The sequence below is a fragment of the Cydia splendana genome, chromosome 12 (genome assembly GCF_910591565.1).
Source record: "Cydia splendana chromosome 12, ilCydSple1.2, whole genome shotgun sequence".
Taxonomy (NCBI): domain Eukaryota; kingdom Metazoa; phylum Arthropoda; class Insecta; order Lepidoptera; family Tortricidae; genus Cydia; species Cydia splendana.
Window position 1 is genome coordinate 17,762,030 of NC_085971.1, and position 27,231 is coordinate 17,789,260.

The 27,231-nt window shown below is 42.2% G+C and overlaps 2 protein-coding genes across 5 annotated transcripts in view; one reads left to right on the forward strand and one right to left on the reverse strand.

Annotated features, from left to right (window-relative positions):
• Positions 1-13,332, forward strand: part of LOC134795714 (E3 ubiquitin-protein ligase znrf2) — a 277,600-nt gene extending 264,268 nt beyond the window's left edge. For all 4 annotated transcript variants that reach the window (XM_063767657.1, XM_063767658.1, XM_063767660.1 and 1 more), the window contains 3 exons: positions 8,042-8,137; positions 9,143-9,248; positions 10,788-13,332. In XM_063767657.1, coding sequence (XP_063623727.1) covers positions 8,042-8,137; positions 9,143-9,248; positions 10,788-10,845 — 260 coding nt within the window. In that variant the 3' untranslated portion in view covers positions 10,846-13,332. The remainder of the gene's footprint in view (positions 1-8,041; positions 8,138-9,142; positions 9,249-10,787) is intronic.
• Positions 13,333-15,894: 2,562 nt separating this feature from the next.
• On the reverse strand, positions 15,895-27,027 carry LOC134795619 (protein virilizer). The gene is made up of 9 exons (XM_063767520.1): positions 26,837-27,027; positions 26,474-26,765; positions 20,676-25,435; positions 20,043-20,291; positions 19,309-19,435; positions 18,812-18,944; positions 18,093-18,224; positions 16,991-17,061; positions 15,895-16,004 (listed from the first exon to the last, which is right to left on the reverse strand). The coding sequence occupies exons 1-9, from the start codon at positions 26,897-26,899 to the stop codon at positions 15,940-15,942; spliced, it is 5,892 nt and encodes a 1,963-aa protein (XP_063623590.1). The 5' UTR covers positions 26,900-27,027; the 3' UTR covers positions 15,895-15,939.
• Between the last annotated feature and the right edge of the window lie 204 nt (positions 27,028-27,231).

The following is a 27,231-nucleotide window of genomic DNA, read 5'->3' on the forward strand; positions in this document are numbered from 1 at the left end:
TCCGGTTAATCTGGTTATATAATATTAGCTGAAAATTGTTGAGCATTAAACTTTTCGGTCGGTGCTACATCTATTGTCAAGTAGCAGTACTGATAATTCCGCTACTCGATGCTAGATGTCGACTACGAAAATAATAGTCTTTTTGGTACTAAAACTGAAGTATGGAGTGAGCACTCTATGTATTTTTTCTTTACGCCTTCATTGGGCTAATAAAGCCAGTTGATTAGGGTTTGTGAAATAAGTGGTATGCCGTTTGGTGCCATTGCCATTCGTTCTCGAACACTCTGGACCTTTTAAGGCCAGGTCATGCAGGTATACCTAGGAATAAAATGGAACTAGCGTCTTCACCTTTCGCGGCTAATATCTTGAAATTTTTCCAGTGTCTGCTGTTTTTGACAAGGTAAGTAGCCTTCTCAAAAATAGCAGATACTGGAAAATTTTGGATGGGCGCCGGGCTGACCTGGGTTGTCTAGAAGTCCTGGACTCTGACGGTCTTGGTCACTTTTTCTTTGGTAGGTATATGACATCTTTCAGTACATGACATATACAATACAATACAATAAAATACAAATACTCTTTATTGCACACCTCAATAAAAGAAGACAATACAAAAGAAAACAGAAATCCAAGCAGAGGTAAACAACAGGCGATATATAGTAGTATTAGTAGTATAAATTATGTCTTATGAACTAGTGGTTCTGTCAGTTGTAGACCCCGCGAACCCCCCATGGCTCTACTATATTGAATAATTTCGATAAACTACATCGTTAAAAAATATAGAACCAGCACAGCAAATTTCACGAGAATCGGTTGAAAAATGCAACGAAAACACTAACCCCCTTATTCATAAACGCGCTACAAACCTTAATTAGCTAATAATCGTTTGTCTTTATCTGTCATTTTGACTTATGTATTTGTAAGAAAGGGATAAAACATAATTTAACTAAATCAGGCCCGTAAAGTTTTATGAACAACGGAGTAAGTGTTTATGCCCAAGCTGACACGGAGTTTTCGCTTTCACTTGGTTAATAAATTGTATTTGAAAACACTATACAGCGTTCTAAAGAAAAGTGTTCGCTCTTAAATTAAATCCACTGACGACCGAAGATATAAAACTAAGTATCCACACTCATACATATTTACTACATTTCGACGGTGTTATGTGTTATAAACAGCTCCTAAAGTATATTTTCGTACATTTACGCCGACAGTACCTACATCAGGCGTCAGAATATCAAACACGTACGAATACATATTACACATGTGGTTTTCCTGTTATATTGCGGGCTAAAAAGATAACGTATAAAGCCTGACCAGGAATATATGATCACGCGCCATTTTGCAGAATTTCACCTGAGAATAACAGCGCCCTCTTGTCAATGATCATATATTTCTGGCCGCTTTAGGTAAATTCGTATTTGGAGTCTTGATATAAAAAGTAGACCGTAGGCGAGATATCCAACGCGAGTTGCGTGGCTCAAAAGTTTTAATTAACCAAAGATAATTTATTCACTACATTTTTATATTATGCATAAAGTATCAGACTATAAGGCCAATTCGAACGTACACTGATATCAGACTTATATCTAACTGATGTCATTCAGTTATCGTGCATGTCGCTAGTACTTTCTACAGTCAGTCTCGGTACAAAAATTAATGTGGTTAACTGAAGTAGCATGACAAATACGAACGATTCCGAGAAAGTACCTACAATGGAAAATAATTATGCACTACATACTACATCTGTACATGGAGGTCTTGGCGCGGGCGAGACGCACGATAACGTCGATAACTAAGTAGAGTTAGACCAAGAAAAGTCTACAGCGATTTTGATAGCCCACGCAGTGCAAGTGTTATTACACGTCATAATTTCATAGAAGTTTGACGTTAAATGACACTTGCACTGCGTGGGCTATCAAAATTGCTGCAGACTTTTCTCGGTCTGACTCTAACATCATTCTAATATCATTCTGATGTCAGTGTACAGTCAGCCAAGAAAGTGGTTTACCACTTTTCGACTCTATCATCTGATTGATAGAGTCGAAAAGTGGTAGACCACTTTCTTGGCTGACCGACGACCGTACGTTCGAATTGGCCTGTATCTATCAGACCGTTCGGCGCGATACCGCATAAAAATCGAATAATTAGAGAAGAATTTACAGTCGAATGGATTTCTTAATTGACTGGTTTCTTTGTTCCCCGCGCCGTTGAATGGACTAGGTGAAGGGATATTTACCATTTAACAGTCTTTATTTTATCTTGGAATGTTTTTATTCGAGAGACGTATTTATAAATGTAAAATATTTGATTTGAATGTCAGTGCGTCTCGCTCGCAGTCTCGTACAAGAGGGGAGAAAACGTTTTCCGCTAACTAAATCTCACATACATAACACGTAGATTTTGATGTCGATCGCTTCAGTTATACTTATTGTATAGGTTTATAAGTTTCGCTCTTTATATATATATATATTTTGTATTAGGTTGGTAGGTTGATTTTGGTATGTTATCAGCATAGAGGTTACTACCGAGCAGACCGTACACCACACGGTATTTGACTGTCCTCTAACCAAATACCATGGGAAAGTGGAGGATTTTACCACCTTAACCATAAAAGCGTACAGTACTTAAAAACTGTATATCTGAAGTAGAGTAACACAAAAAGCCATACAAAAAAAAGAGGTTACTAAATGCTCTAAGGAGTCTAAGGTTAAAACGAGTTTTATATTTTGTCGCATTGATCTGTGGTTTTAGGTGTACAGTCGCCATCAGATATATCGGAGCGGCCAAGGTGTTCACAATATCTGAACACGCGCTCTAACGCCCTGACAATAGAGGCGTGTTCCGATATTTGTGAGCACCTTGGCCGCTCCGATATATCTGATGGCGACTGTACCTATGTCAGTCTACGAACAAGGATTTAGTCACATTCGAACTATTTACAGAACCAATAAACTATTTACAGAAAAAGTAATAATAGCAATAGAGAAATATGTCAGTCTTTGTGACATTGTCACAAATTTTGTTTCATCAAATCAATAAGAATAGATTATAAGAATAATAATTCGTGTCTCATAATTTCTGATAAGCTAAGTTAGTAGCGTCAAGTGTTCGTGTCGTACCAATGAGTTCTACTCGTAGTGATGGAAAACTTCATGGAAATACCGGTAAGGAAATCTGCATCCTGCAAAAAGGAGCAAATATATGAAGTGCCCGTGTTACTTTAATTTTAGTGTATCTAACATTAATGTAGCCAAATTAAAGATAAATAAAACCGCCCAAGTCCGAGTCGGACTCGCGCACGAAGGGTTCCGTACCATTACGCAAAAAACGGCAAAATTATCACGTTTCTTGTATTAGCCCCACTTAAATATTTATTTTATTCTGTTTTTAGTATTTGTTGTTATGTTATAGCAGCAACAGGAATACATCGTCTGTGAAAATGTTCAACTGTTCAACCGTCTGTCACGGTTCATGAGATACAGCCTGGTGACAGACAGACGGACATTGGAGTCTTAGTAAAGTTAGTAATAGGGGCCCGTTTTTACCCTTTGGGTACGGAACCCTAAAAAAGAATAGAAGAAACTCAATTAAAAACTAAATCTGTAGTTACGGAATCGTAAATAGCGATCGAAGTAACCTCGCTTAATGGTATTAACAACACTGATTATCAATGGACCATATGTCATAGCATTAAGGTTTAAAATCGTCAGTCAACAGATCGACGGTAATACAGGTAGTTGATAACTACAGCTATAAACAGAAGCCGTATATCTTTATTAGGCGATCATTAACCTGCAATGATTGGAATCACATGCGTCACGACGGTCAATATGGCGGGGTTGCGTCAGGATAATGCGTACCATTTATGCGTACATGGTACCATGTTCTCAGGGCCCAAATGGCTAGCATTGGTATGTACGATTACAGTATAGAAGGTGGATTAGGTAAAGTACAGTCACCTCTTACACAACGATGGCCGCAAAATTATCTGACACGATCTTATTTGCAGAGCCATAATAGCGTGTCACATATTTTTGCGGCCTTCGAAGAGTAACATATTATTGCAGGTGACTGTACTATGCGTCGTATAGAGGTAGTGGGATATTAGTAACGTAAGCAGAAGAAGTCTAAGTTTATTAGGCGTTCATTAGCCTGCAATTATTGCAATCACATGCACGTCACGACTGTCAGTATGGCGGGGTTGCGTCAGGATCGTAATGCGTTGGGCCCTGAGAATATGGTAGTATGGCTACAGAATAAATAATAGTATCTACTACCATACAGACAGGAAAGGACCCCGGACCTAAAGTATGGAAAATGTGGTTTCAGTTAAATATCTTGAGATTTTGATATGTTATAGATTTCAGAGTCCTGAACAAAAGTCCCTAGGGGTGCTACCACTCTTTCCGAGTCCCGTTCAGAGTTTCGACTAATTTTGTACTAGATAACAAAGTATTAGTACTTTAACAACATTCAATTCCCAACTATTTATTTAAACAATTGATAGTTGTAGTAAACATAGCATTACGGTATAGAAGGTGGATAAGGTACCTATACGTAATAATATGCGTCGTATAGAGGTAGTAAGATAAGTACTAAGTAGTAACGCTCTAAGTACCATAGTAACGTTCTAAGCAGAGGTCTAAGTTTATTAGGGGCATTAGCCTGCAATCACAGACGTCACGACGGTCAATATGGCGGGGCGGGGTTGCGTCAGGATCGTAATGCGTTGGGCCCTGAGAACTACCTCCCATGGTTGTAGCAATCATTACGAGTATTGGTATGGTTAGATGATGGTGAGGTTTATAAGGTCGTTCAGAGTCGGCCCAATGCTTTGATGTCTGGAAATGTCACTATATTTTTACGTCAAATTTATACGAAAATATGACGTATATTGTCACGTCACAGTCGGTGCAGAATCAGCTCTGACGAAAAACTTGAAGATGGCCAATAAAAGAAAAATAATGTTAAATAATCCGGCCTCCGCCCCTGCAGGACTCCGTCACTTTTTCTTTGGTATATATGACATCTATTTCACTTTAAAATGGTAAATGGTTCAGAAAGGTTCGAAAATTGCGAAAATATTCAGGTGCTACTTCACAAATATTTGTATTGAAAACGACATTTTACTAAATGTAACCTTTCTTTTAGCATTTCTTATGAAATTTCTCAGAAATGTCCAACCACTTATTAATTTACTTGGAAACCCGCAACTAGTAGGTAGGTATTACCTATAGTGAAAGGTATATATGGTAACGAGCATGACACTGAACGCATACAATCTGACTGCATTTTATTTGTATCGTATGTGCATAAAATTGTCGGTACCATTTTAGATTTAGAATCCTTTTTTTTACCGGTGTTAGGTATTAGTTCTATTCATCATTCGTTCCATTCGCCTCTCTAAATGAACAAGTTTAATACCGAGGACCAAGAATATGACATTTATATTTTAGGAACGAAGACCGTCATATCTCTCGTGTCCCGTCGTTCTTAATGTGTAGTTATGTTTGACGTAGCCTCATTAATATGTTTAGTCGTCGTCAGTCTGACGGCTTCCTAGTAATCTAATAACGAGCGAATGACAGTATCAGTGACAATAGATCGTTGAGCTCAACAATAATACATAAATCACATTTGGATGTGGTGATACGAGTATTCACGCAGATATATGAGGACTTATGTCCAATAATTGTTACGAGTATCTGTGTAGACACGGGTGTAAATATCACGGTGCAATAAACTCACTTTTGTTAAATAGGGCTAATTACTTTCATAGTGTTAATTCTTTATAATGTCTTTGGTTTTAATCGCATAGCATTTCGTAGTTATACCTACGATCATACATATTATAAAATACACGACGGAGAAATTACTCTGCATTACGTTTGTCTGGCCGAAGTTTTAGTTTTGTCGGGTTTCAGAATAAAAATCATGTTTCGGGCGAAGGTTCGGTTTAGGCCAAAAATATCCGATGAACTCTGCGGCCGCGCCAAAACTGGATTTTTGATATTTTCGGTTTAGGAATAAAAATCATGGTTTTCATCTATCATGGTTTCGATCGAAACTAGAGCTAAACCGAACCTTCGGATTCGGTTTCTGCAAAAAATCCGGTTTCGGTCGGACACTAGCTTTAACCTCTTACAGATCAAAACTTGCTGAGACAAATAAAATTCCAATTTAATTCAAAATATAATTAAAGCCTTTCTATATGCCTATAGGCTACTAGAGGTTAATTTTAAAACGACAGGTACCACTCCATCCTCGTAGATCGATACTCTCCATTTCCCGAATACCTGCTGAATTGCTTTTGTTGTCGATGTCAAAGGAAGGTTCACGTTCTTTTGTTTTATACGACAGACAAACGGATAGGTGTTTGCGATGGAGGTGTTTAAAAATAGCTGGTATTTTTTGGAGAATCCTGCAACTGACTGGCTGTATTTTCTAGCGCCTCTAGCGAGTCTAGCGGTCCCAATAATGTTGGCGACGACGCAGGTCTTTGCGTTTTGGCTTAACTTAAGCTATCGATTTATTTTTTAGCAACCTTCCATATATATATGGTGACCAAGCGGATCTAATACTTGTTATAAAAAATCGTGTGACCGCATCTTCAAGACAAAGTTTGGTTTTGCGAGCCACATTAGGGCATTTCATAATCCGGATAAGAATTGTTGATGGACTCGCCATTGCCGGATACGGCAAGGAAGGAAGAGAGAGAGAGATAAAAAATAATAAAGAGTGCTTTAGGCTGTCGCGGTTGTATGTGGACTAATTTTATGGACTTTAATTTTATCACGTTTAATCTCACATCACATTGTTACTTAGGTATTAGAATAATTTTAAAAGTGGAAAAATTACTGTCTTGGGCCAGACCAGATCCAGTATTTTTTCCACTTTTAAATTTATTCTAAACTTAATAGCATCGTTCGCAGACGTTTCTGCTTGTTAAAAAAAAACCGGGCAAGTGCGAGTCGGACTCGCGCACGAAGGGTTCCGTACCATAATGCAAAAAAAAAAAAAACAAAAAAAAAGCAAAAGAAAAACGGTCACCCATCCAAATACTGACCACTCCCGACGTTGCTTAACTTTGGTCAAAAATCACGTTTGTTGTATGGGAGCCCCATTTAAATCTTTATTTTATTCTGTTTTTAGTATTTGTTGTTATAGCGGCAACAGAAATACATCATCTGTGAAAATTTCAACTGTCTAGCTATCACGGTTCGTGAGATACAGCCTGGTGACAGACGGACGGACGGACGGACGGACGGACGGACGGACGGACGGACGGACGGACGGACAGCGAAGTCTTAGTAATAGGGTCCCGTTTTACCCTTTGGGTACGGAACCCTAATTAAGTTACTTACGTACTTACTTAATTATGAAGTGATCCCTATTAACACGTTGAGTGGCGGGTTCTATGGTCGTAGCCGCTTTCCTCTACAAAGCGTAAAAATGCTGGCATCGGCTTCAAGCGTAGCGCTACGTTGGCAATTAATGTGTTAATTTGAATTTTATCACACTTTAAACACGATGTATTTTCCCATAAACTTCACATACGACATTGAAAAAGGAAGTTATAATTTTATGACGGAATATGTTGCGAATATTTACAGACTTGCTATATAGAATGTAACGTACGTATATACGTGTTTTTTACGTGAGAAGTCAAGGCTACGGGTTGAATGCTAAGGTTTCTACGTGACAATTTACAAAACAACATTTTGTGATCCTTACGTAAATTCGTTTTATTATTCTAGTATAATATTATGTCGAGTAATTGAAAACATTTACCTAAACTAATAGCATTCGATAGACGAATTATTATCGAAGAACATCCACATATATACCTACTCGTAATTGTGAATTTGTTTATCGTTGGTTCTATAAGTGTCGAGCGGTCTCGGGATCGATATAAAAAAGCTAAAAAAAATCCCGTCGAATTGAGAATTTCCTCCTTTTTGAATTCGGTGGGCGAGTCCGACTCGCACTTGTCCGGTTTTTTCTTCTTCTAGCCACTAATATAGTGTTTATGTTGTTTCAGGAATCAAATGTCCAGTGTGCAGCAAATTTGTGCTGCCAGATGACATCGAGTGCCACCTCGTCATGTGTCTCACTAGGCCTCGCCTTTCCTATAACGGTCAGTATCAGCTCCTGGATAACGTTGTTCTTCTTCTTCCTCGCGTTATCCCGGCATTTTGCCACGGCTCATGGGAGCCTGGGCTCCGCTTGACAACTAATCCCATGATTTGATGTAAAGTGTTATTCTATGGAACTTATCGCTAACTATGTAAACAAAAGTCACTAGTAAATTCATCATTCTTTGACAATTTCTATATGGCGGTTTGTTTACATAGTTAGCAAGTTCTATAGAATGACACTTTAGGCACTAGTAGGTATTTACGAAAGCGACTGCCATCTGACCTTCCAACCCAGAGGGGAAACTAGGCCTATTGGGATTAGCCCGGTTTACTCACAATGCTTTCCTTCGCCGAAAAGCAACTGGTAAATATCAAATGATATTTCGTACATGAGTTCCGAAAAACGTTACGAGCCGGGGTTCGAACCCGCGACGTCCCGATTGAAAGTCGCACGCTCTTACCGCTAGGCCACCAACGCTGGATAACGTTGTTACGTATTTTTAGTCGGAATTTTGCGTTTGCCTACGACTACATTTTAAAGCACTTAAGAGTACTGGGGACTGCTTAACTTGATAGTGCGCAACCGTACTCACGACAGTTTGAAAGTGAAACGGTCTCGAAGGCATCATATACAGCCTTACGCCTTACATAAACAAGCGTTTACTAAATATCCCTGCAAGATTAAATAAAAAATATGGAAAACTGCAGAACAATCAAGCTCATCGACGTTCTGAGAGTTGTCAAGCTTTGCCAAAGGGTGTATTGCTCGTTGAACCGCCGGCCGCTCGGGCAAAACGATTCTTGAATGTTGACCACATACCGGGAAAACAGCCCAGAAATGCCTCCAACAAAGACCGACGATTTGGTAAAAAATTGCAAAGATTTTTTTCTTTAGGCAGTAGATATAGTATATTGCCTTAGGCATTAGGATACATAATGAAGCTGTGGACGTGTGGACTAAACTAAAAACTATATTTTTAAAACGTGTTGTTTTGGTGTTTCAGAGGACGTGCTCTCCGACTCAAAGGGCGAGTGCGTGATCTGTCTCGAGGAGCTCACCGCTGGTGACACCATCGCGAGGCTGCCCTGCCTCTGCATCTACCACAAGGGGTAATCACCTTCTTAATATTATACATATTAATAGCTATGTCATTTTTAGTTACTTTCGCCATGCCCGTCTGTCCGTCCGCGGCTATGCCCCGTGATCGTTAGTGCTAGAAAGCTGCAATTTGGCATGGATACATTAATCATGCGTGGCGACAGAATGGTAAAATAAAAACTTTTTTTAAAGTACAGACCTCCCATACAAATATAAACTGAAATAGATTTCATAAGACACATATGAAAGAAAATGTGACCAAGGCTGGGATTGAACCGGTTAAAGTTTAAATTTATAATTTATTTTATATTATAATCAAATCAAAATAATTTAGTGTTCCCTAGTTGAACATCTTCACTTTCAAAAATAAGCTGTGTGTAGCCTAATAGCCGGTAGATGCATTTACCTAATTGCAAGTGCAGTGCAGCCCCTTGTAAAAGTGCACTCGGTGCACAAAGGCCGTGTTTGGCCCGCGGGCCCTCGACCTAGTTCAGGTTATCGGCCCTTTCGAGAGGCCTTTGTTCAGAGATGAGATTTCAGTGCCCGTGCATTTTTTATAGCTACTTTCGTTGTTGACTACTTACGAGTTACGAGTACGAGTTGACTACTTATAGTATGTATGTATACATAAAGTGTATTCTATATTCGGGTAATTCGGATAAGACGGCGTTCGAATCCGGCCTCCACCACTGGAGGGTTCATGGGAGCCTGGGATCCGCTTGACAACTAATCCCAAGAATTGACAAAGGCACTAGTTTTTACGAAAGCGACTGCCATCTGTACGGTTACCATCAGTTTGTCACTGACGTATAAACGCCGTCGAGAACGTAATTTACTTTCTATACATCCCGTTTGCACTAATATGCGAGTGCGAGCGAGATGTATAGAAAGTAAATTACGTTCTCGACGGCGTTTATGTCAGTGACAAACTCATGGTAACCGTACTGACCTTCCAACCCAGAGGGGAAACTAGGCCTTATTAGGAATAGTCCGGTTTCCTCACAATGTTTTCCTTCACCGAAAAGCGACTGGTAAATATCAAATGATATTTCGTACATCATCATCATCTTCCTCGCGTTGTCCCGGCATTTTGCCACGGCTCATGGGAGCCTGGAGTCCGACAACTAATCCCAAGAATCGACGTAGGCACTAGTTTTTACGAATGCGACTGCCATCTGACCTTCCAATCCAGAGGGGAAACTAGGCCTTATTAGGATTAGTCCGGTTTCCTCACGATGTTTTTCTTCACCGAAAAGCGACTGGTAAATATCAAATGATATTTCGTACATAAGTTCCGAAAAACTCATTGGTACGAGCCGAGGATTGAACTTGAACCCGCGACCTCCGGATTGAATTGAAAGTCGCACGCTCGTACCGCTAGGCCACCACAAAGCACAAATAAAATAAATATGTATTTTGATTTGTTCCCAAAGTTGTATGTTGAGTTTAGTTCACAACTCGGCTTTAGAGTAGAATCTATTTATAAATCTATTCTTTTATGAATGTATGTACGAGTGACTAACACTAATATAATTTATTTACCTTTCCAGATGTATAGACCAATGGTTCGAGGTGAACAGATCGTGTCCGGAGCACCCCGGCGACTAGGCGCCGCCCGCCCGGACCCACAGTGCCATGCGCTAGTCGCGAGTGATACTTTTATACAATGAACAGACTGCGGCAAACGCCTTGTAAATATATTATGCTAGTGAGATGTTTTACCAATTAAAAAATAAAAATTAAAAAATAAACGGTGCGTCCAGATCTGGCGAATGCGCCGTGCGCGCCATTTTGCAAAAGGATCGCTAGAGTCGCACCGAGATAAACTTAGGCTTAGCACGAGTGCGTCGCGACAGGGTGTGTTCGTACCATTACCTGAGGATAGTCATTTAGAGTAAAGGCCCTTTTGTCTATTATTTGACAACAATCTATTTTTCAGAGAGATGAGTTGATAATCTGTTCGACCTTTAACCTTTTGAACGCCAAACGGTGCATCCATTTGCCGTGCCCGTGCCACTGACGCCACGGGGGTAAAATTTAGTTTTGTGAATAAATAATGCCAACCTAAAAGTGGGGTGTTTTTCAGTAGATTTTCATAAAAAAACTATCGATGTCAATTGCCGTCTGTGGCGTTCAAAAGGTTAAGATGGTTCTGACGACTTTTTACTATCTGGTCATTTCCGTGTTTTGCGGTAAACTTAACAATTTCTTTGTATTCTTAAGTAAGTACGCTGTGAAATGAATTGGCCAAAAAGAAAAACGAAACACTATATCTAGCACGCGATAGACTACCCATCCTTTTCTAATTAATACAGTTAGAAAAAACAGGTAGTCTATCTCGCACGTGAGATACTGTCGCGGCGCGCACGTGCTAAGCTTACCGCACGGATTTTACTGTGGAAGTGCCATCGTAAACGTCAAATTCCTATGAAAATATGACGTTAAAATAACATTTTCACTTCAAAATTTGTGCATAGTTACCTTAGACGGACTTTAACTGCTAGCGTGCATTTCGTGTGCAGGTAATCGGTTCGCGAATGACGCGCGAACGAATTCGGCAGATCTGGACTTACCTAAAGACAATTATAGTAATGGGAAATTCGCGGTGAAGTTTTAATTTTAAATGAGAAAATGTAAATTTTACAAAGTTACTCTTTAGTTGAAGGCATTATGAAATTGAGTGATATAATTGTTTTTATTTTATATTGTATCTATAAGCGTTGGTGGTCTCTCGGGCTGTGATTAGGTTTTGACCTTTTGACCGCCCTGGCTTATAGTGAGTGCATTTGGTGTCGTTATGACGTCGCTGATGGGTAAATTTTAGAACGTTTGTCCTATTTCCTATAAAATCTAGTTTAATTTGTGTGGAAGGTTATCTCATACCACAATTGATAGACGGTGATTTAGTGCAACTGAACCTTAAGCCCTATTTAGACGATGCGAGTTTCATTACATTGCGGTTTTTGATCGGTCGGTTGAATTGGACGTAACCAACAGTCCGCAATGTAACTAAAATCGCATGCGAGTTCGCGGGCCGTCTAAATCAGCCTTTAGTCGTCTCAGATCTATATTCTATTTGTCTCATGATCAATAAGAACTAAGCGTTTATAGCAATATTTCTTTATTGAGAAGGCAAATAAAGCGCTTTGATTTACCCAATGACGTCTAAGTAAAAAATCTTACTTTCAGGCTTGGTTTTGTTGTTATACCTACTTAGGTATTATACTTTGTTTATTAGTTATGTCATAAACCATACTGTATAATATTTAATAATTGCTTGGTTTTACAAAGATATGTTACTCCTTATATCAATATTGTCAAAAATGTCCTGTATATTCATTGATAAGGTTTAACAAATCTTTTTTTTTTTTTAAACAACTCTAAGCCTAATAATATTTATAGAACCGACTCTAGAATGCTTTAAATTATAAATTAGGACGGTTAAAAGTTTCACAATTATAACTTAGCTCCCTTAACACCTAATTTTAATATAATACCTACGCCTTAGTTAATATTATATTACAGATGTAGTGCATAATTGTTTTCCTTCATATTTTCTCGGAAACGTTCGTATTTGTCATGCTACTTCAGACAACGTCAGTACTTTTTGTACCGAGACCTTAGAGCATTTAATAACTGGAGACGCATTGGCTGTCATTTTCTGTACAAAACAGTCTGCCAATTTATGTGGGGGAGGGGCACGTCAAATATATGGCTATTTGTACATGATTTGTACGTAACGTACAAATAGCCATGTCGATAAACGTCAGTCAATACAAAAGTTTGCACAATTGTGCAAGGTTTTTGGCAGAGGGGTAAGCTTTTAAAGGCGACTCCGGTTATTAAATGCTCTAAGGCCGAGACTGACTCAAATAGCAAGACACGTTCGTACGTTTCCGTGAAAATACGATGGAAAATAATTACGCACATCTGTAACCTATATAGTTCGAGAGACCAGAACTTAGCTCTTACGCTATAGTGACACCTCCACCTGGTTCGGTTCCGTGCAGGTGACATATCTGTTTCTTAAGCTTATATATAATATATGATTTAATTTTTCATCTTGATAATAAAGTTGATTTGTTTCTAAATTTTCTTATATTGTTTTTATTTCCCGGAGTTGCGTGGCGAAATATAGTTTGATAAGAATTGTTGTTTCATTTAAGATATCACCTGAACCAGTGTAAAAAGTAACAGTGGACCGATGCCTTAGATGTTTAGTTTAGTTTAGATGCGATATAGAGGCAGATAACTAAATTTAGATTTTCGCGTTTACCGGTAGGCCCTTGTTAACAAACCGCCTTGATGCATCAATGTCATATTTTATTGTCTGTGAAAACCAGTCAAAAAACAGTTTAAGGCACAGTATGTACAAGTTAGTCTATGAATTTACTGAGTCGGTAGTGCTGCACTCTGGCGGCAGAACATTGCAGTAATATCCCCTAATGAAACGTTCATTCGTGACAGCTTCGTGAATCAACCTGTAGGGTAATTCGCCAGTAACTGGCCACTGTTAGTAATTGGCCACCCTAAACTAAAAATGAATTCTATTCACCTATAAACAGAATTCATTTTAGTAAGATTTCAATAACTGGCCAGCCTTCAATAACTAGCTACCTTATACTAAAATGAATTCTGTTCATAGGTGAATGGAATTCATTTTACAAGCTTTTATTTAGTTTCACCTGTCTGTCTGTAATCAAATCTTGCAAGTTAAATTTGATCCAATTCCCGGTTTCTGATTGAGCTGAAATTTTGCATGCATGTATAAATTGGATGACAATGCAATATTATCGTACCATCGAGCTGATCTGATGATGGAGACAGGAGGTGGCCATAGGAACTCTGTGATGAAACAACGCAACCTAATTGTGTTTTAGAATTGAATTAGGGGTTTTTAGAATTGTCTCGAGGAGTATTAGTTGTCTGTCGTAAGAAAAGTACAGTCAGCAATAAAAGCTTGTAGCAAAAATGCAATTTTTACCAAAAACTTATTATTTAGTTTAGAGTGGCCAGTTACTAACGGTGGCCAGTTACTGGCGAATTACCGTATATCATTTAAGATGCATCGTTACAGGCGATCTAGGCGGATAAAAAAAAACGATTCATTTTACTAGTACGTAATTTCATTTATTTCTTATGCTGCGGCCACACATATCGGGATTCGGCGAATATACTTGTTGGCGCCTCTTTCATTTCCCTTAGATAGCGTGAGACGCCATCAAGAATATTCGCCGAATCCCCATATGTGTGACCGCACTCTTAGGTATCTATTACTTTACAGTTAACTTTCACTCACAGCGAATATGGAAACAAGTATTTCCGTGCGGTATAGCAACTTAATCAGCTCAGTTGCTCAGTTGAATTACACCACATAATAAATCGTCGTAGAAGTTAGTCATAGTCATAATATTTGTGACGTCCCACGGTTAAAAGTATATTGCGGTTGGCGCTTACGCTATTATTAACGCCGCTCCGCTTCCATACGGTGGGAGGCGACGTAAGCGCCAGCCGCCATAAGGTACATTTTCCCGTGGAACGTCACATATATAATATGAAGTTAGTGTGTGTGCGCCGCAGTTAGCGCAGGAAGGCGCGGTGCCGCGGGCCGCGCTGCATGCGCACTCGCAGTTAGCGCAGGAAGGCGCGGTGCCGCGGGCCGCGCTGCATGCGCACTCGCAGTTAGCGCAGGAAGGCGCGGTGCCGCGGGCCGCGCTGCATGCGCACTCGCAGTTAGCGCAGGAAGGCGCGGTGCCGCGGGCCGCGCTGCATGCGCACTCGCAGTTAGCGCAGGAAGGCGCGGTGCCGCGGGCCGCGCTGCATGCGCACTCGCAGTTAGCGCAGGAAGGCGCGGTGCCGCGGGCCGCGCTGCATGCGCACTCGCAGTTAGCGCAGGAAGGCGCGGTGCCGCGGGCCGCGCTGCATGCGCACTCGCAGTTAGCGCAGGAAGGCGCGGTGCCGCGGGCCGCGCTGCATGCGCACTCGCAGTTAGCGCAGGAAGGCGCGGTGCCGCGGGCCGCGCTGCATGCGCACTCGCAGTTAGCGCAGGAAGGCGCGGTGCCGCGGGCCGCGCTGCATGCGCACTCGCAGTTAGCGCAGGAAGGCGCGGTGCCGCGGGCCGCGCTGCATGCGCACTCGCAGTTAGCGCAGGAAGGCGCGGTGCCGCGGGCCGCGCTGCATGCGCACTCGCAGTTAGCGCAGGAAGGCGCGGTGCCGCGGGCCGCGCTGCATGCGCACTCGCAGTTAGCGCAGGAAGGCGCGGTGCCGCGGGCCGCGCTGCATGCGCACTCGCAGTTAGCGCAGGAAGGCGCGGTGCCGCGGGCCGCGCTGCATGCGCACTCGCAGTTAGCGCAGGAAGGCGCGGTGCCGCGGGCCGCGCTGCATGCGCACTCGCAGTTAGCGCAGGAAGGCGCGGTGCCGCGGGCCGCGCTGCATGCGCACTCGCAGTTAGCGCAGGAAGGCGCGGTGCCGCGGGCCGCGCTGCATGCGCACTCGCAGTTAGCGCAGGAAGGCGCGGTGCCGCGGGCCGCGCTGCATGCGCACTCGCAGTTAGCGCAGGAAGGCGCGGTGCCGCGGGCCGCGCTGCATGCGCACTCGCAGTTAGCGCAGGAAGGCGCGGTGCCGCGGGCCGCGCTGCATGCGCACTCGCAGTTAGCGCAGGAAGGCGCGGTGCCGCGGGCCGCGCTGCATGCGCACTCGCAGTTAGCGCAGGAAGGCGCGGTGCCGCGGGCCGCGCTGCATGCGCGCTCCGCCCCAACCCATGGAGCCTAAAAAAAGTTAAATGTTTATTAGGTTAATTAATTATTATACAGTTTTGACCTGTGTGGAACTCCTATATCCTAACGAGAAGAACTAAAGTGAGGATCTCAAACTCGAATGTAAAGGCCGTGCTGCTGTACGGGTGCGAAACCTGGTTTGTCCGCAAAGACCTAATGACAAAACCCCAAGTGTTTGTGAACAAATGCTTAAGGCAAATCCTACGTATCTTTTGGCCTAACTGGATCACAAACGCTCACTTATGGAGAATAACCGGACAAGCACCCGTATACAAGGAGATCCAGACGCGGAAATGGCATTGGGTTGGGCATATCCTCAGGAAACCTGACACCCACCTATCCAAAGTGGCCCTGACCTGGAAGATGCCCGGCAAACGGAAACATGGTCGCCCTAAATCTACTTGGCGCCGTTTTGTGGAGCAAGAGCTGGGTGTATTGGGGATGGGGTGGGAGGTGGCTACCCAAGCTGCCCAGGACCGGAGTCAGTGGAAGAAAAAGATTCGAGCCCTACACCTACACCCCAGCAGGGGGTAACAGGATGAAAAGAAGAAGATACAGTTTTGAAGCAATCAGACATGCCCTCCTTGGAAGTGGGAATATGGCATTCCATGCCTAACGGCCAAACTTATTCTTCATGTGCATAAACCTTTTAGGCATGGAACGTCACAAATATACTTGTAAGGAGGAAAGTGATGAAAAATCAATCATGTCTATATCTATATGACTGCAAAAATGGTAGCGGAGGGCGCCACTGCTTAATCACTACACCTTATAAAACAAAGTCCCCCGCCGCGTCTGTCTGTTTGTGTGAATGTATATTCGCGATAAACTCAAAAACTACTGAACGGATTTTCATGCGGTTTTCACCTATCAATAGAGTGATTGTTGAGGAAGGTTTAGGTGTATAATTTGTTAAGGTTTTGTGTGTAACCCGTGTGAAGCGCTCGCTAGTAGTTGATATGAAAGTCTATACTTACTCATCATGTACTGCGCGGGAGGGAAGTGTCCGAAATGAGACGCGCCCATCTCCCAGGCGCCGCGGCCGCGTCTGTAAAACACAAACTTATGTATTAGGGTACTCCAAAAATTTTTATTTATTAATCGATATTTTCAACAGCAACATCCAAACTGTGCGGCGTATCCTGACAGAGGAGTTCTTTAAATGAGCATGGCTTAGTGGAATGTGAAATTTCATTGTGCTGTGTTTTTTCTTTATTTCTTTTGAATCTTCTTTAGTAATGCGAATTCAAAATTAGTTACTCTGCCTTTGGCGTTGAAATGAATGTATAGTGCAATAGTGCTAACCACCAATTGTTTTTGTTAATCTGTATTTCTTTTGAATCTTCTTTAGTAATACGAATTCAAAATTTGCTACTCTGCCTTTGGCGTTGAAATGTATGTGTAGTGCAATAGTGCTAACCACCAATTGTTTTTGTTAATCTGTATTTACTGGTGAGAACCTGTAATTGGCTTCTTGTATCACATTTATAAAACCTATTAACATGTTAACAGCTGTTGGATCTCCGAATAGTAATAAATAAATAAATAAATAAATAAATAATATCCCATTTCCACCAGGTTTTTTTTTATCCGAAATACATGGAAATTATTTATAAGAACATTTAGAGCAATTAAATATTATTTAGAGGTAGATAAATTGCACAATTTAGAGCAATTAAACATTATTTAGAGCAATTAAACATTATTTAGAGGTAAATCAATTGCATAATTCTACCGTACAAAAATGTATGCTTTTGTACATGATGTGGTAATGGGGTTGGCAACTGTCAAAGGTTTGCATAGATGGCGCCATCATAGCTTGCCCCTTTTTCTATGAGATTTGACTTAAAGGGCTGGCATTCAGGGCATACAATTCCATTAAAAAAACAAAAATTCTAGGGATCGTTAGGGCAAGCTATGCTGGCGCCATCTGCTAAATACTACTACCGGCCAACCCCATTCCGCTAGTCAAAAGTTGACGTTTCACAATTGTCAACCGGTTTGTATACCGGGTGCGCTATATTGTATAGGAAGACAGTGATATTAGTACAGTATTTGTGACAATAGAGGGCGACTCACAGATGTCGGTAGTGCGCGGGTCCCTGGTGGGGGGGGTGGCCCTGGTGGGAGGGGTGGCCCTGGTGGGGGGGATGCACAGGAGCGGCTGAAGCGAAGCGCCCGCGGTCCGGCGCCGCGCCGCGCCGCATGCCGCTGCAACGACAAACAATTTACATTCAATTCTACGTATCACATTTAAACGTAAGTATGTTTTGTATGGAGAGGGCTATGCTTGGAGTCTCTCTGCGTGATCGCATCAGAAATGAGGCCATCCGCAGCAGAACCAAAGTAACCGATGTAGCCCTCCGAATCGCTAAACTTAAGTGGCAGTGGGCGGGGCACATTGCACGTAGAACCGATGGCCGTCGGGGCGGAAAGGTTCTCGAGTGGCGACCACGTACCGGAAGGCGCAGCGTTGGTAGACCCCCCACAAGGTGGACTGACGACCTGGTAAAGGTCGCGGGAGTCCGCTGGATGCGGGTGGCGCAAGACCAGTCACTGTGGCACTCTTTGGGGAAGGCCTATGTCCAGCAGTGGACGTCCTCTGGCTGATATGTTGATGATGATGATGATGTTTTTATTTAACTAAGGCACACTTGCACCATCCCACTATCTCTGGGTTAAGCGGTTTAACCGTCAACCCAGTGTCAAATTGCACTGGTAACCATGGTAACTCCAGGTTTAACCAGTTAACCCCGGGTCAGTGGAATGGTGCAAGTGGGCCTAACTGGTCATCTTACCGTGCTTGAGGTTTGCCGTAAGGTAGATGTAGTGCTGTAAAGTCGTCGACGTGTAGGGACGGCGGGCGGGACGTGTTGGGTGGTCTAGAGCGGAACGCATCTGCGCCCTCTGGTCGGACGCGGGATAAGGCCACTGAGAAAATTAAAATTCGCTTTTAATTTTTATTGTACGTCGCTTTGACATAGTTATCTAGGAACTGGCCTTGCGGACAATAATAATGTGGCAGGACAGGGGCGAGTACAGCGGTGTGACACCGCTACAACGCGATTGGTTGAGGAGTTCGCATCATGCGCGCGATTGGTCGCAACTAGTTGCGTTAGACTGCACGTTTGGCTGAAATTCGTGAGTGACACCGCTGAACTAGTACCATTTTTAGTGCCCGTAAGGCCAGTCCTTAGATATTATACATCAGTGGTACGTCGCCAATCAACAAAACAATGTATTGTACGTTGTATCGTAGTGTGCCATTGAGGCGCACTCGTAAATTAAATTTTACCTGGGGGTCGAGGCTCCCTAGGAGGCGCAGGCTGTGCACGACAACCGGCCAGACGACGAACAGCACCGGCGACATCTGTACCCGCACCCACGCAGGAACGAGCTATCTCCATTATGTCCACGCACACCTGAAAGGAAAACAGAGTATATTAACGAGCATAAGAGTATCAGAAATTACGCTAAAATGAATCCTTCACTTTGCAATAAAGTTCAAAATCATTGTGGGAAATATATTCCCTCTGACTTATAACACACACAGACACAAGACACAGAGAACGAGCCTCCTTGCGAGTACATTGCCGCGAGAAGCAGTTCTGTCCATATAAACGTATCTAAAGTGTCATTCTATGGAACTTGCTAACTATGTAAACAAACCGCCATATTGAAATTGTCTCTGAATGAATTTACTAGTGACTTTTGTTTACATAGTTAGCAAGTTCCATAGAATGACACTTTATCAAACACGAGGCGTCGCTAGCACGTCTGTCGCGAGACTCGCTCTGAGAGGACTTGCATAATGACAGTAAGTATAAATTATAAGTAACCTGTCTCCAGTGGCTGAAGAATCCTCACAGCGTCACTTTATACGTTAAAAATATCGACTACTGTTTATAAACTAAATTTGCAAGTAGGCCACGAAGGCGGAGGACAAACGTACACGGAAAATCCTCCACCATCAGTAGCCCAGTTTTTAAATATACCTATGATGATGATACAAATATACAAGTTACATACCAACTCATTGTCATTGACGTCCTCTTCGCCTCCAACTGAAGGCAGATTCAACCAATAGCTGGAAGTCAGTCTCTCATCACTGGCCTCCCCTATAGCATATATAGTCCTGGCTGCGAACTGGGCTACCAAAGTCTCTGGGACTGGTAGGATGGCTTCCGGGACTTCAGGGATTTCTTCTGAAGGCTTCAGTTTTTGGAGACAGGAGGTGATTAGGCAGGCGATTGAGACGTCTTCGTCCTGGGATCGTTCCTGGAAAGCATAAAAAAATCGTTTTACTTTTTTTTTTAAGACTGACAGGCGAACCTGTTTCGTTTTTTACATTTCGAAGATTTTCGCTAAATAACGCGTTGTTTCTGCATTTTGAAAGAAGTTAGCCGAACAAAAATAACTCTTGTCAAATGTAATACTAGCTTAAGATAAAATTTAACTTATTTATTGTGTGCTTTATTTTACAAGTAGGTACTAAGAATTTTTTATGAAGAAAATTTTAAAAAGTTGATAGATCGTATGCACCGGACCAGTACTCCACATATTGAGTTGAATCTTACAAAACTAACTATAACTTTACAAGCGTAAAGAAGAAAAACATACTAGATACCAATTTACGGTACAGTCGATGTCAAAAACACATACCTTCAATGTTTTCTCCAGCGTCAAAGCAGGATGGTCTTCCTCATTAGCCGTATACCCCACCATATCCGCTACCTCTTCATCCGTCAACACCCCTTTACGCCCTAAAGGCCCATCACCTTCTTCCGCCTTCAACATCCTGATCAAATCGAAGTACAAACTCAAGCACTCCGCCTTATCTTCCCCAGGCCCTTCCAATACCCATCTGAAGAATTTTCCCAAAGATTCCCTCCTCTTCGTCACAAATTTTCGGAACTGGAGAAATCCGTATTGATGCTCGGTTAATACGAAGTACGCTCTAAGAACTGCTAAGGCCACTGAGCAAGTTTTTGTCGAGGATTCTAGACAATCTGCTGATGCATCTAAGAATGCTGCTAAAGCTTCTTTTCCGGGAAGGGAATTTGCAAGGAGAATGTCTGTGGAAGCGTGCATAGGTGTTAATGTGACTTCCACATCGCAAAAGGCCGCTAAAGCATGAGCGGCGAATTCTTGAGCCGCCGCATGCTCGTTAGAAGCGTTTGCAAGAGTTAAAACTCCACATAATGCTGTTTGGACGTCGGTAGACTTCGGCCCTCCGCTGTTCATAGCATGTAGAACTGCACATTTGACTGGAGCGTGCGAGACTAAGCAAGCTAAGAAACCCATTACTCGGGCGGAGCTAGCTGTAGCTGGTTCACCAGGTTTTAGTTCTCTCATAACTGCTCCGACTGCGGCCCTAGCGACGGTAGCAGCTGTATTCGGAGCTAAATCAGCTATCTGAACACATACCCGCCTTAACATATGAACGACAGGTCTGTAAGTCGACATGCAAATGATTTGAATCATGTCAGTCAAGTCATTGGATAGAGCATGGAGATGCGCCGACCATAAGCGCCTTTCGTTTGACGCGTCCGCTAATTCTCTTTCCGTTGGAGGCGTTTTAGTCTGCATCGGTAGAGGTAAAGGTAAAAGCTCCGAGAAAACCAAAAGCCCAGGTACAAAAGTATAAGGTGCTGTAGTAATGTATGAGATCACTTCAGAGCATAAAGAGGTCCAAGGCCCTCGACGTATTGAGTCTCCGTCGTTCGCGTTGTCAGCTATCGGTTGAGCGTAAGCTAGTAAAGCTTTCACGGCTGCTTCTGATGCTTTAGTCGCAGTCCTGTACCCTACTGAACCTACAGGGAATGCCTTGGCAATTCCGTAGGTTTTGAGCAGCATGGGAGCGGCGGTTAAGTCACGGAACCTTGAGCCGCGGCAGCGGACAACTCGTGCTAGCATTTCGTCTAAAAGCCTCAAGCAGGGCTGGAGAATTTGGGCCAGTTGGAGACCTCTAACTGACGCGAAGAATGCCGTATGCATGCTTGGTTGATCGAAATGTTCTGCCAAACGATCCAACACTCCAACTAATAACGCAACTCCGTCTAGAGAAAACAGTTGAAGTACATTATACTTGTATTTTAATTCAACATATTCATCGGTGGCAGATTCGCTGGCGATGGACGCGTTCGATTCGTAATCCGAAATGCAGAAATGCCGTAAAATCCTTAGGCAGGTCATTAATTCTCCAGGCAAATCTGGGACTTGTTCCAACGTGTTTTTAAGTATTTCTACGCATTCACCCATGTCCTCTCCAGTTAGGAGATTGGTCTTTTCGACTGGTTTCAAGTAGGGAATCACTTCTTGGAGAACACTTGAAACGCTGGGTTCAAATCTATCGTGTTCCTTGGAAACATTTACTAGTCTGTTCCCATATTTCTTCAAAAATGGGACACTGGCTGAATACCGAACAGCAGATACTATTAATTCAATAGCATAACCTTTTGCAGGCGACTTTTGCTTAGATAATGAATCGCTCTTCTTACTTTTTAATTCTTTCTCAAATACTTCCATTAGACATTCCGCGTTATCCCCCATAGCGATTACATCAGGGACCGCAGTTCTGCCAATGCTTCCAAAACTTAGGCAGTATAGAGATTGCAGTCTATCTATCAATTCGTTTTCGTCCACTTTGCCGGCTTGCAAATCACAGATGGACTCCAAGTAGTATAACGCCTTAAGTCTATAAGCAAGTTCAAGACCAAGTATTTGTAGATCTGTGTAGTTGCTCAAGTCATGGGGATAGAGGAACTCATCAGTATTTTGACCGTAAGGTTGAGCTAAGGTCTTGAAAAGTAGTTCGCTCATCTCCATGTTTCTATATAAGAAATTCAAGCCATTCTGTGAATGTACAAGTTCATATATCAAGTCGTGTATCGGACTTATGACGACCAAGTTGTTGCAAGTGGTAGGGCACGTTAGTAAATATAAGCAGACTTCAAGAATGTGATGAATGTTGAAGAATTCTAACAAAGTCTCGTTGGAACAGTCTTTGCTGATTTCAAATTGAGCAGATACAGGTAGGAAACGCTTTGGTTGAGATATATGGAAGCATTGTGAACGATACATGTACAATACTTCCTCTAAGGAGTTCACAATGAAATCGGTATCACTTTCTGATAATTCTGCGTCTTCTGTTTGGTTACTTTCTGCCGCATTCTTATTAAAATTCAATACTAAATCATGTAACTTTTCTAATAATTCATAGATATTCAGCTTTTTAATCAAAGCACTGATGGAAAACTTAATTCTCGCTAAAGGATTCGTTTGCATAATAGCTATGAGCGCCTGATAGCCATTCATAGGTTTGCTGTCACTGTCACTTTCATTTTTACCGAATTTCGGATAAACCGCCTCTTCCATAAAATGCTCAATGGCGACCTTAGATGACAGACAAGCATTTAGTGCCTTTAAGATCATCAGGCGAATGCTCAAAGCCATGTATTCTTTGGAATACATTTCTAACAGTAACATCTGGACATCTATTCCAGTGTTTAGAAACACTTTGATAACTTGCTCACTGTGCCTGTGCGAAAACAGAGCTTCGGCTAAACGGATACCACATTTCATGTGTCTTATCTTGTATGTAGCTACGTTCTGTGACAATGCGTACTCAAAGTTCAAGCCAATGCGGCAGAAAGTCGCTAGAAGGTTATAAATATCTGTAAATTCTTCAGACCCTACCGTACGAACGCTGTTTTTGAAAATCCTCAATATAATATCAGTACTGTTGCAAAGATTAGTCAGAGAGGTAGTCAATTGTTCGCACTGATGTACCCATTCTTCTTTTGCCGTATTATCGATTTCAGTGAACGTATTGGAGAAGAATTTCTGTTCCCTCTTGGTTCCCGCTTTAGCCATTTCTGACATCTTGAATAGATCGGGACTGGCATCGCAGAGTTCATCAAAACTAGCTGTCATTACATCCTTGTTTTCATTAGCAAGTTTGTGCACGGCATTTACTTGTTGGTACTTCTTCCAATCGTTCTTGAATGGGTTGAAGTATTTTATGATATCGTCGATACCATCATAGTCGTTCACATCATAGTCAACGTCCATGTATGGCGCTTCTAAGTCATCACAAATGTCTTCGTCTGAGAGAATTGGTTCAAATTGCTCCGCATCCATTGAGCGATCTTCCTCGGGATTCCGCGCGGGAGATTCAATAACCTTGGGTGCCGAAGTATCCACTATCTGAACAGTAACAAGACTGGAATGCTGAGGTTCGACATATGGAGGGTTTTCGATTTCTTCCGAAGGACTCCTTATCGGGTTCTTATGTCTGTAGGTTGGATGATAAAAGTCAACTCTTGGGATTTGCTTTCCGCTCCTGTCATAGTCCCCAGTTTCTTCAGACCTGATTGAGTTGATGGGACTAGAGGTATCTCCTTCTCTTGGTGATAATGGTCTTCTGCTGCTTTCACCAGGAGGGGTTCTCGGTCGTTTCCTAGGATCGTCACGACTAGGAGACCGACTGCCATAGCTCGAAGTTCTAATTCTGTATGGCGAATGTCTCTTTTTATCGTAAGATGTCTGCTTCTCGTAAGATGGTGCTCTGCGCTCGTACGACGAAGCTCTTGGCGACTGCCTTTTTTCATAAGACGGTCCACGTTTTTCGTAAGACAATTTCCTTTCGTAGGAAGGAGCTCTTTTGTCATAAGGCGATCTCCTATCGTAAGAACCGGAGCGCTTGTCGTAGGATCCGCCACGCGATCGGTCGTACGACGAATCCCTGTGACGCCTATAGTCGTCTTTTTTATAAGAACCTCTGTCCCAGTCGCGATCACCTGAAGTTCCGCGCAGTCTGTCCCTATCGATGCTCCGAGACCTAGACCTGCTGAGTGGTCTATACTCCCCTTTCACAACATACTCTCTTTCCCGACTCCTAGACCTTGAAGGGAGTCTATCCATCCTATCTAGATCTCGGCTTCTATCGCGATGTCTTGACGAATCTCGACTTCGACCTCTATCAAGAGATCTCCTACGACTTCTGCCTTCTCTTCTATCCCTGTCCAACTCTACGGATCGGGGGCTACGCCGCATTCTATCTCCCTCACGATCGAGACTCATGCCCCGACGGTCCTTTTCCCAATCATCATCAATATGATAGGTTCTTGGGTCCTTTGGAGGTTCATTGTCATAGTATTCTGTCCGGTAGGGATTGTCATAGTTCTCCGGAGGATAATTGGGTCCATAGGCGTCAGGGTTAGCAGCAGCAGAGCCGGTGTAGGTTGGTATGGGGTTAGAAGCCTCTGGGTTCCAGTCCTGTGGTGGTACATTGGATACTGAAGGTACTTCAGGGGGGATGGAAGGCCTTTGGACTGAGGGTGGGTTCACTCCCACTGGGGTTTCCGGAATCACTTGGCTCAAGTTCCCGTAGACTGCCAGAGTGATGGTTGTATACCATCCTGGAATAAAAATTGTATATACTAATGAAAAAACGTGCACATGTGCTTGGTTGAGCATTCCAAAATATGTATGAAGATTTTTTGTGTTAATAAACAATAAATGTATAAGACAGTCTTTACTTAGTTAGTCAATTAGTCCCAGAATAAGTTAAATAAGGCTAGTATTGTGAGGATTACTGAGGATTGTGCAACAATATTCATGATTTTCGCCAATGAGCCATACCAAAATAGTGGAAATAAAACACAAGTGTTCTATTAGGATAGGAAACATTGTCATTTGTGTTACTGAAATGTCCAGAAGATTTTTCCGTATCTTGGGTTGGGCTACATTGAAAAAGTTATTACAGTTACATCAATCACAGACAGGGTGATTTTGCCATACCAGATCTGTGTCATACATTGTTCAAGCATTGTCAGAAAAAAGATTTACAATTGTGAAGGGAGGAAAAACATGGTAACTTCCTGATACAAATGGTGTGCTCACATGCCCGCAATGCTCGCGAACTTTTACAAACAAGATTGGTTACGTCAGCCACTTGCGAGCACACCAGTGACAGCAACGGAGTTTATAGCAGTCGCCGTTGACCATGGAGAGTATTATTAGTTACACGGTATTGCACTATCCCCAATGATATTTAGACCGTATAAAACAATATTTCTGATTGGCCCAATTTGAGCACCTACCTGTTATATCATTACATTAAAAAATCAGTAAAAAAGCAGAATGATTAGGTACCAAATTAGCCTAAAGGCCTACAGAATGGCAAAGGATTCAAAATTTGACCAAAGGACATTCAAACTTATCTAGTAGCAATTCAAAATGAATTCAAACTAATGTTTTGAAATTGATCCTGTGGCATCAAAAGGGATTTCTTGACATTACATTTAAGACTGTGCTAAAGGATCTCTTCGCAGGATGTTTTGGTAGGTCGCCGGAATGCCACAGTATTTAAAGTGTGTGCTGACTGGGCCTTTGCTACTGAGTTCGTGTGCGTAGGCCTTAACTGTCATATTAGTATCCCAGATAAAAAAAAATACCTCTAAGCACGAGTCCATCAGTGGGAATTCTTGGCTGGTCCAAGTTTGACCCACACTCCATATGAATCTGTCCATTCTGACAGTAGTCCAAGCTCCCGAGCGCTTCGAAAGTCGATGCTCCAGGCTTGCTCAAGTCATTCACGAAGAAATCTATGTGAAATTTCGTCGGATTCGTTGCTCCCAAACGGACACCGCCAGGAAAATCACCCTCCACACGAGCCCCCAAAGGAATAATTCGTATTTCTCTCACATAAACAGACTTCGGAAACTGCACTAGATCTAAATTCAGTTCCTGAAAAAGATATAAAACAAATTAAAACCAAAATAAAAGAAAAACTTCAGTCTATAGCGGTTTTTACTAACCTCGCTCGTGTCGTGGGAGAAAGTATCGAAGAATAAAAGATCCGGTTGATCGATTGCGGCCATTTCGGCTTTTTATTGTTATTAATTCACCTAAATTCTAAATTGTAAGTTTTACTCCGGAAAGTAAATCATTATTTTTATTTTATTATTTTGTAGCGTTCGTGTCTTGCGTCGCGGTAAAGACGTTTTTTATTTCGCTAGCTACAATCGAGCACGTCATGAAGTCAGTATTGTATGCGCCATGTATGCGCATAAAAAATGAATGTCACGTGTATTTGTTTAGTTTTCTTTTACATAATCACGTAAAAGTATCAGCAAAAATTATACAATAAATATGAAACGCATATGCAAAGATTTTCAAGTCAAATCAAAGCTTTTTTTAGTTACCTACTTTA

Excerpts from the sequence above, each read along its gene's own strand:
- LOC134795619 (XM_063767520.1), bottom strand. The coding sequence starts at position 26,899 with ATGGCCGCAATCGATCAACCGGATCTTTTATTCTTCGATACTTTCTCC. Across the intron at positions 25,436-26,473 it reads TGATGGACTCGTGCTTAGAG|GATGGTATACAACCATCACT; the intron begins GTATTTTTTTTT and ends TTTTTATTCCAG. Across the intron at positions 16,005-16,990 it reads TCCCGCGCAGTACATGATGA|GCTCCATGGGTTGGGGCGGA; the intron begins GTAAGTATAGAC and ends AACTTTTTTTAG.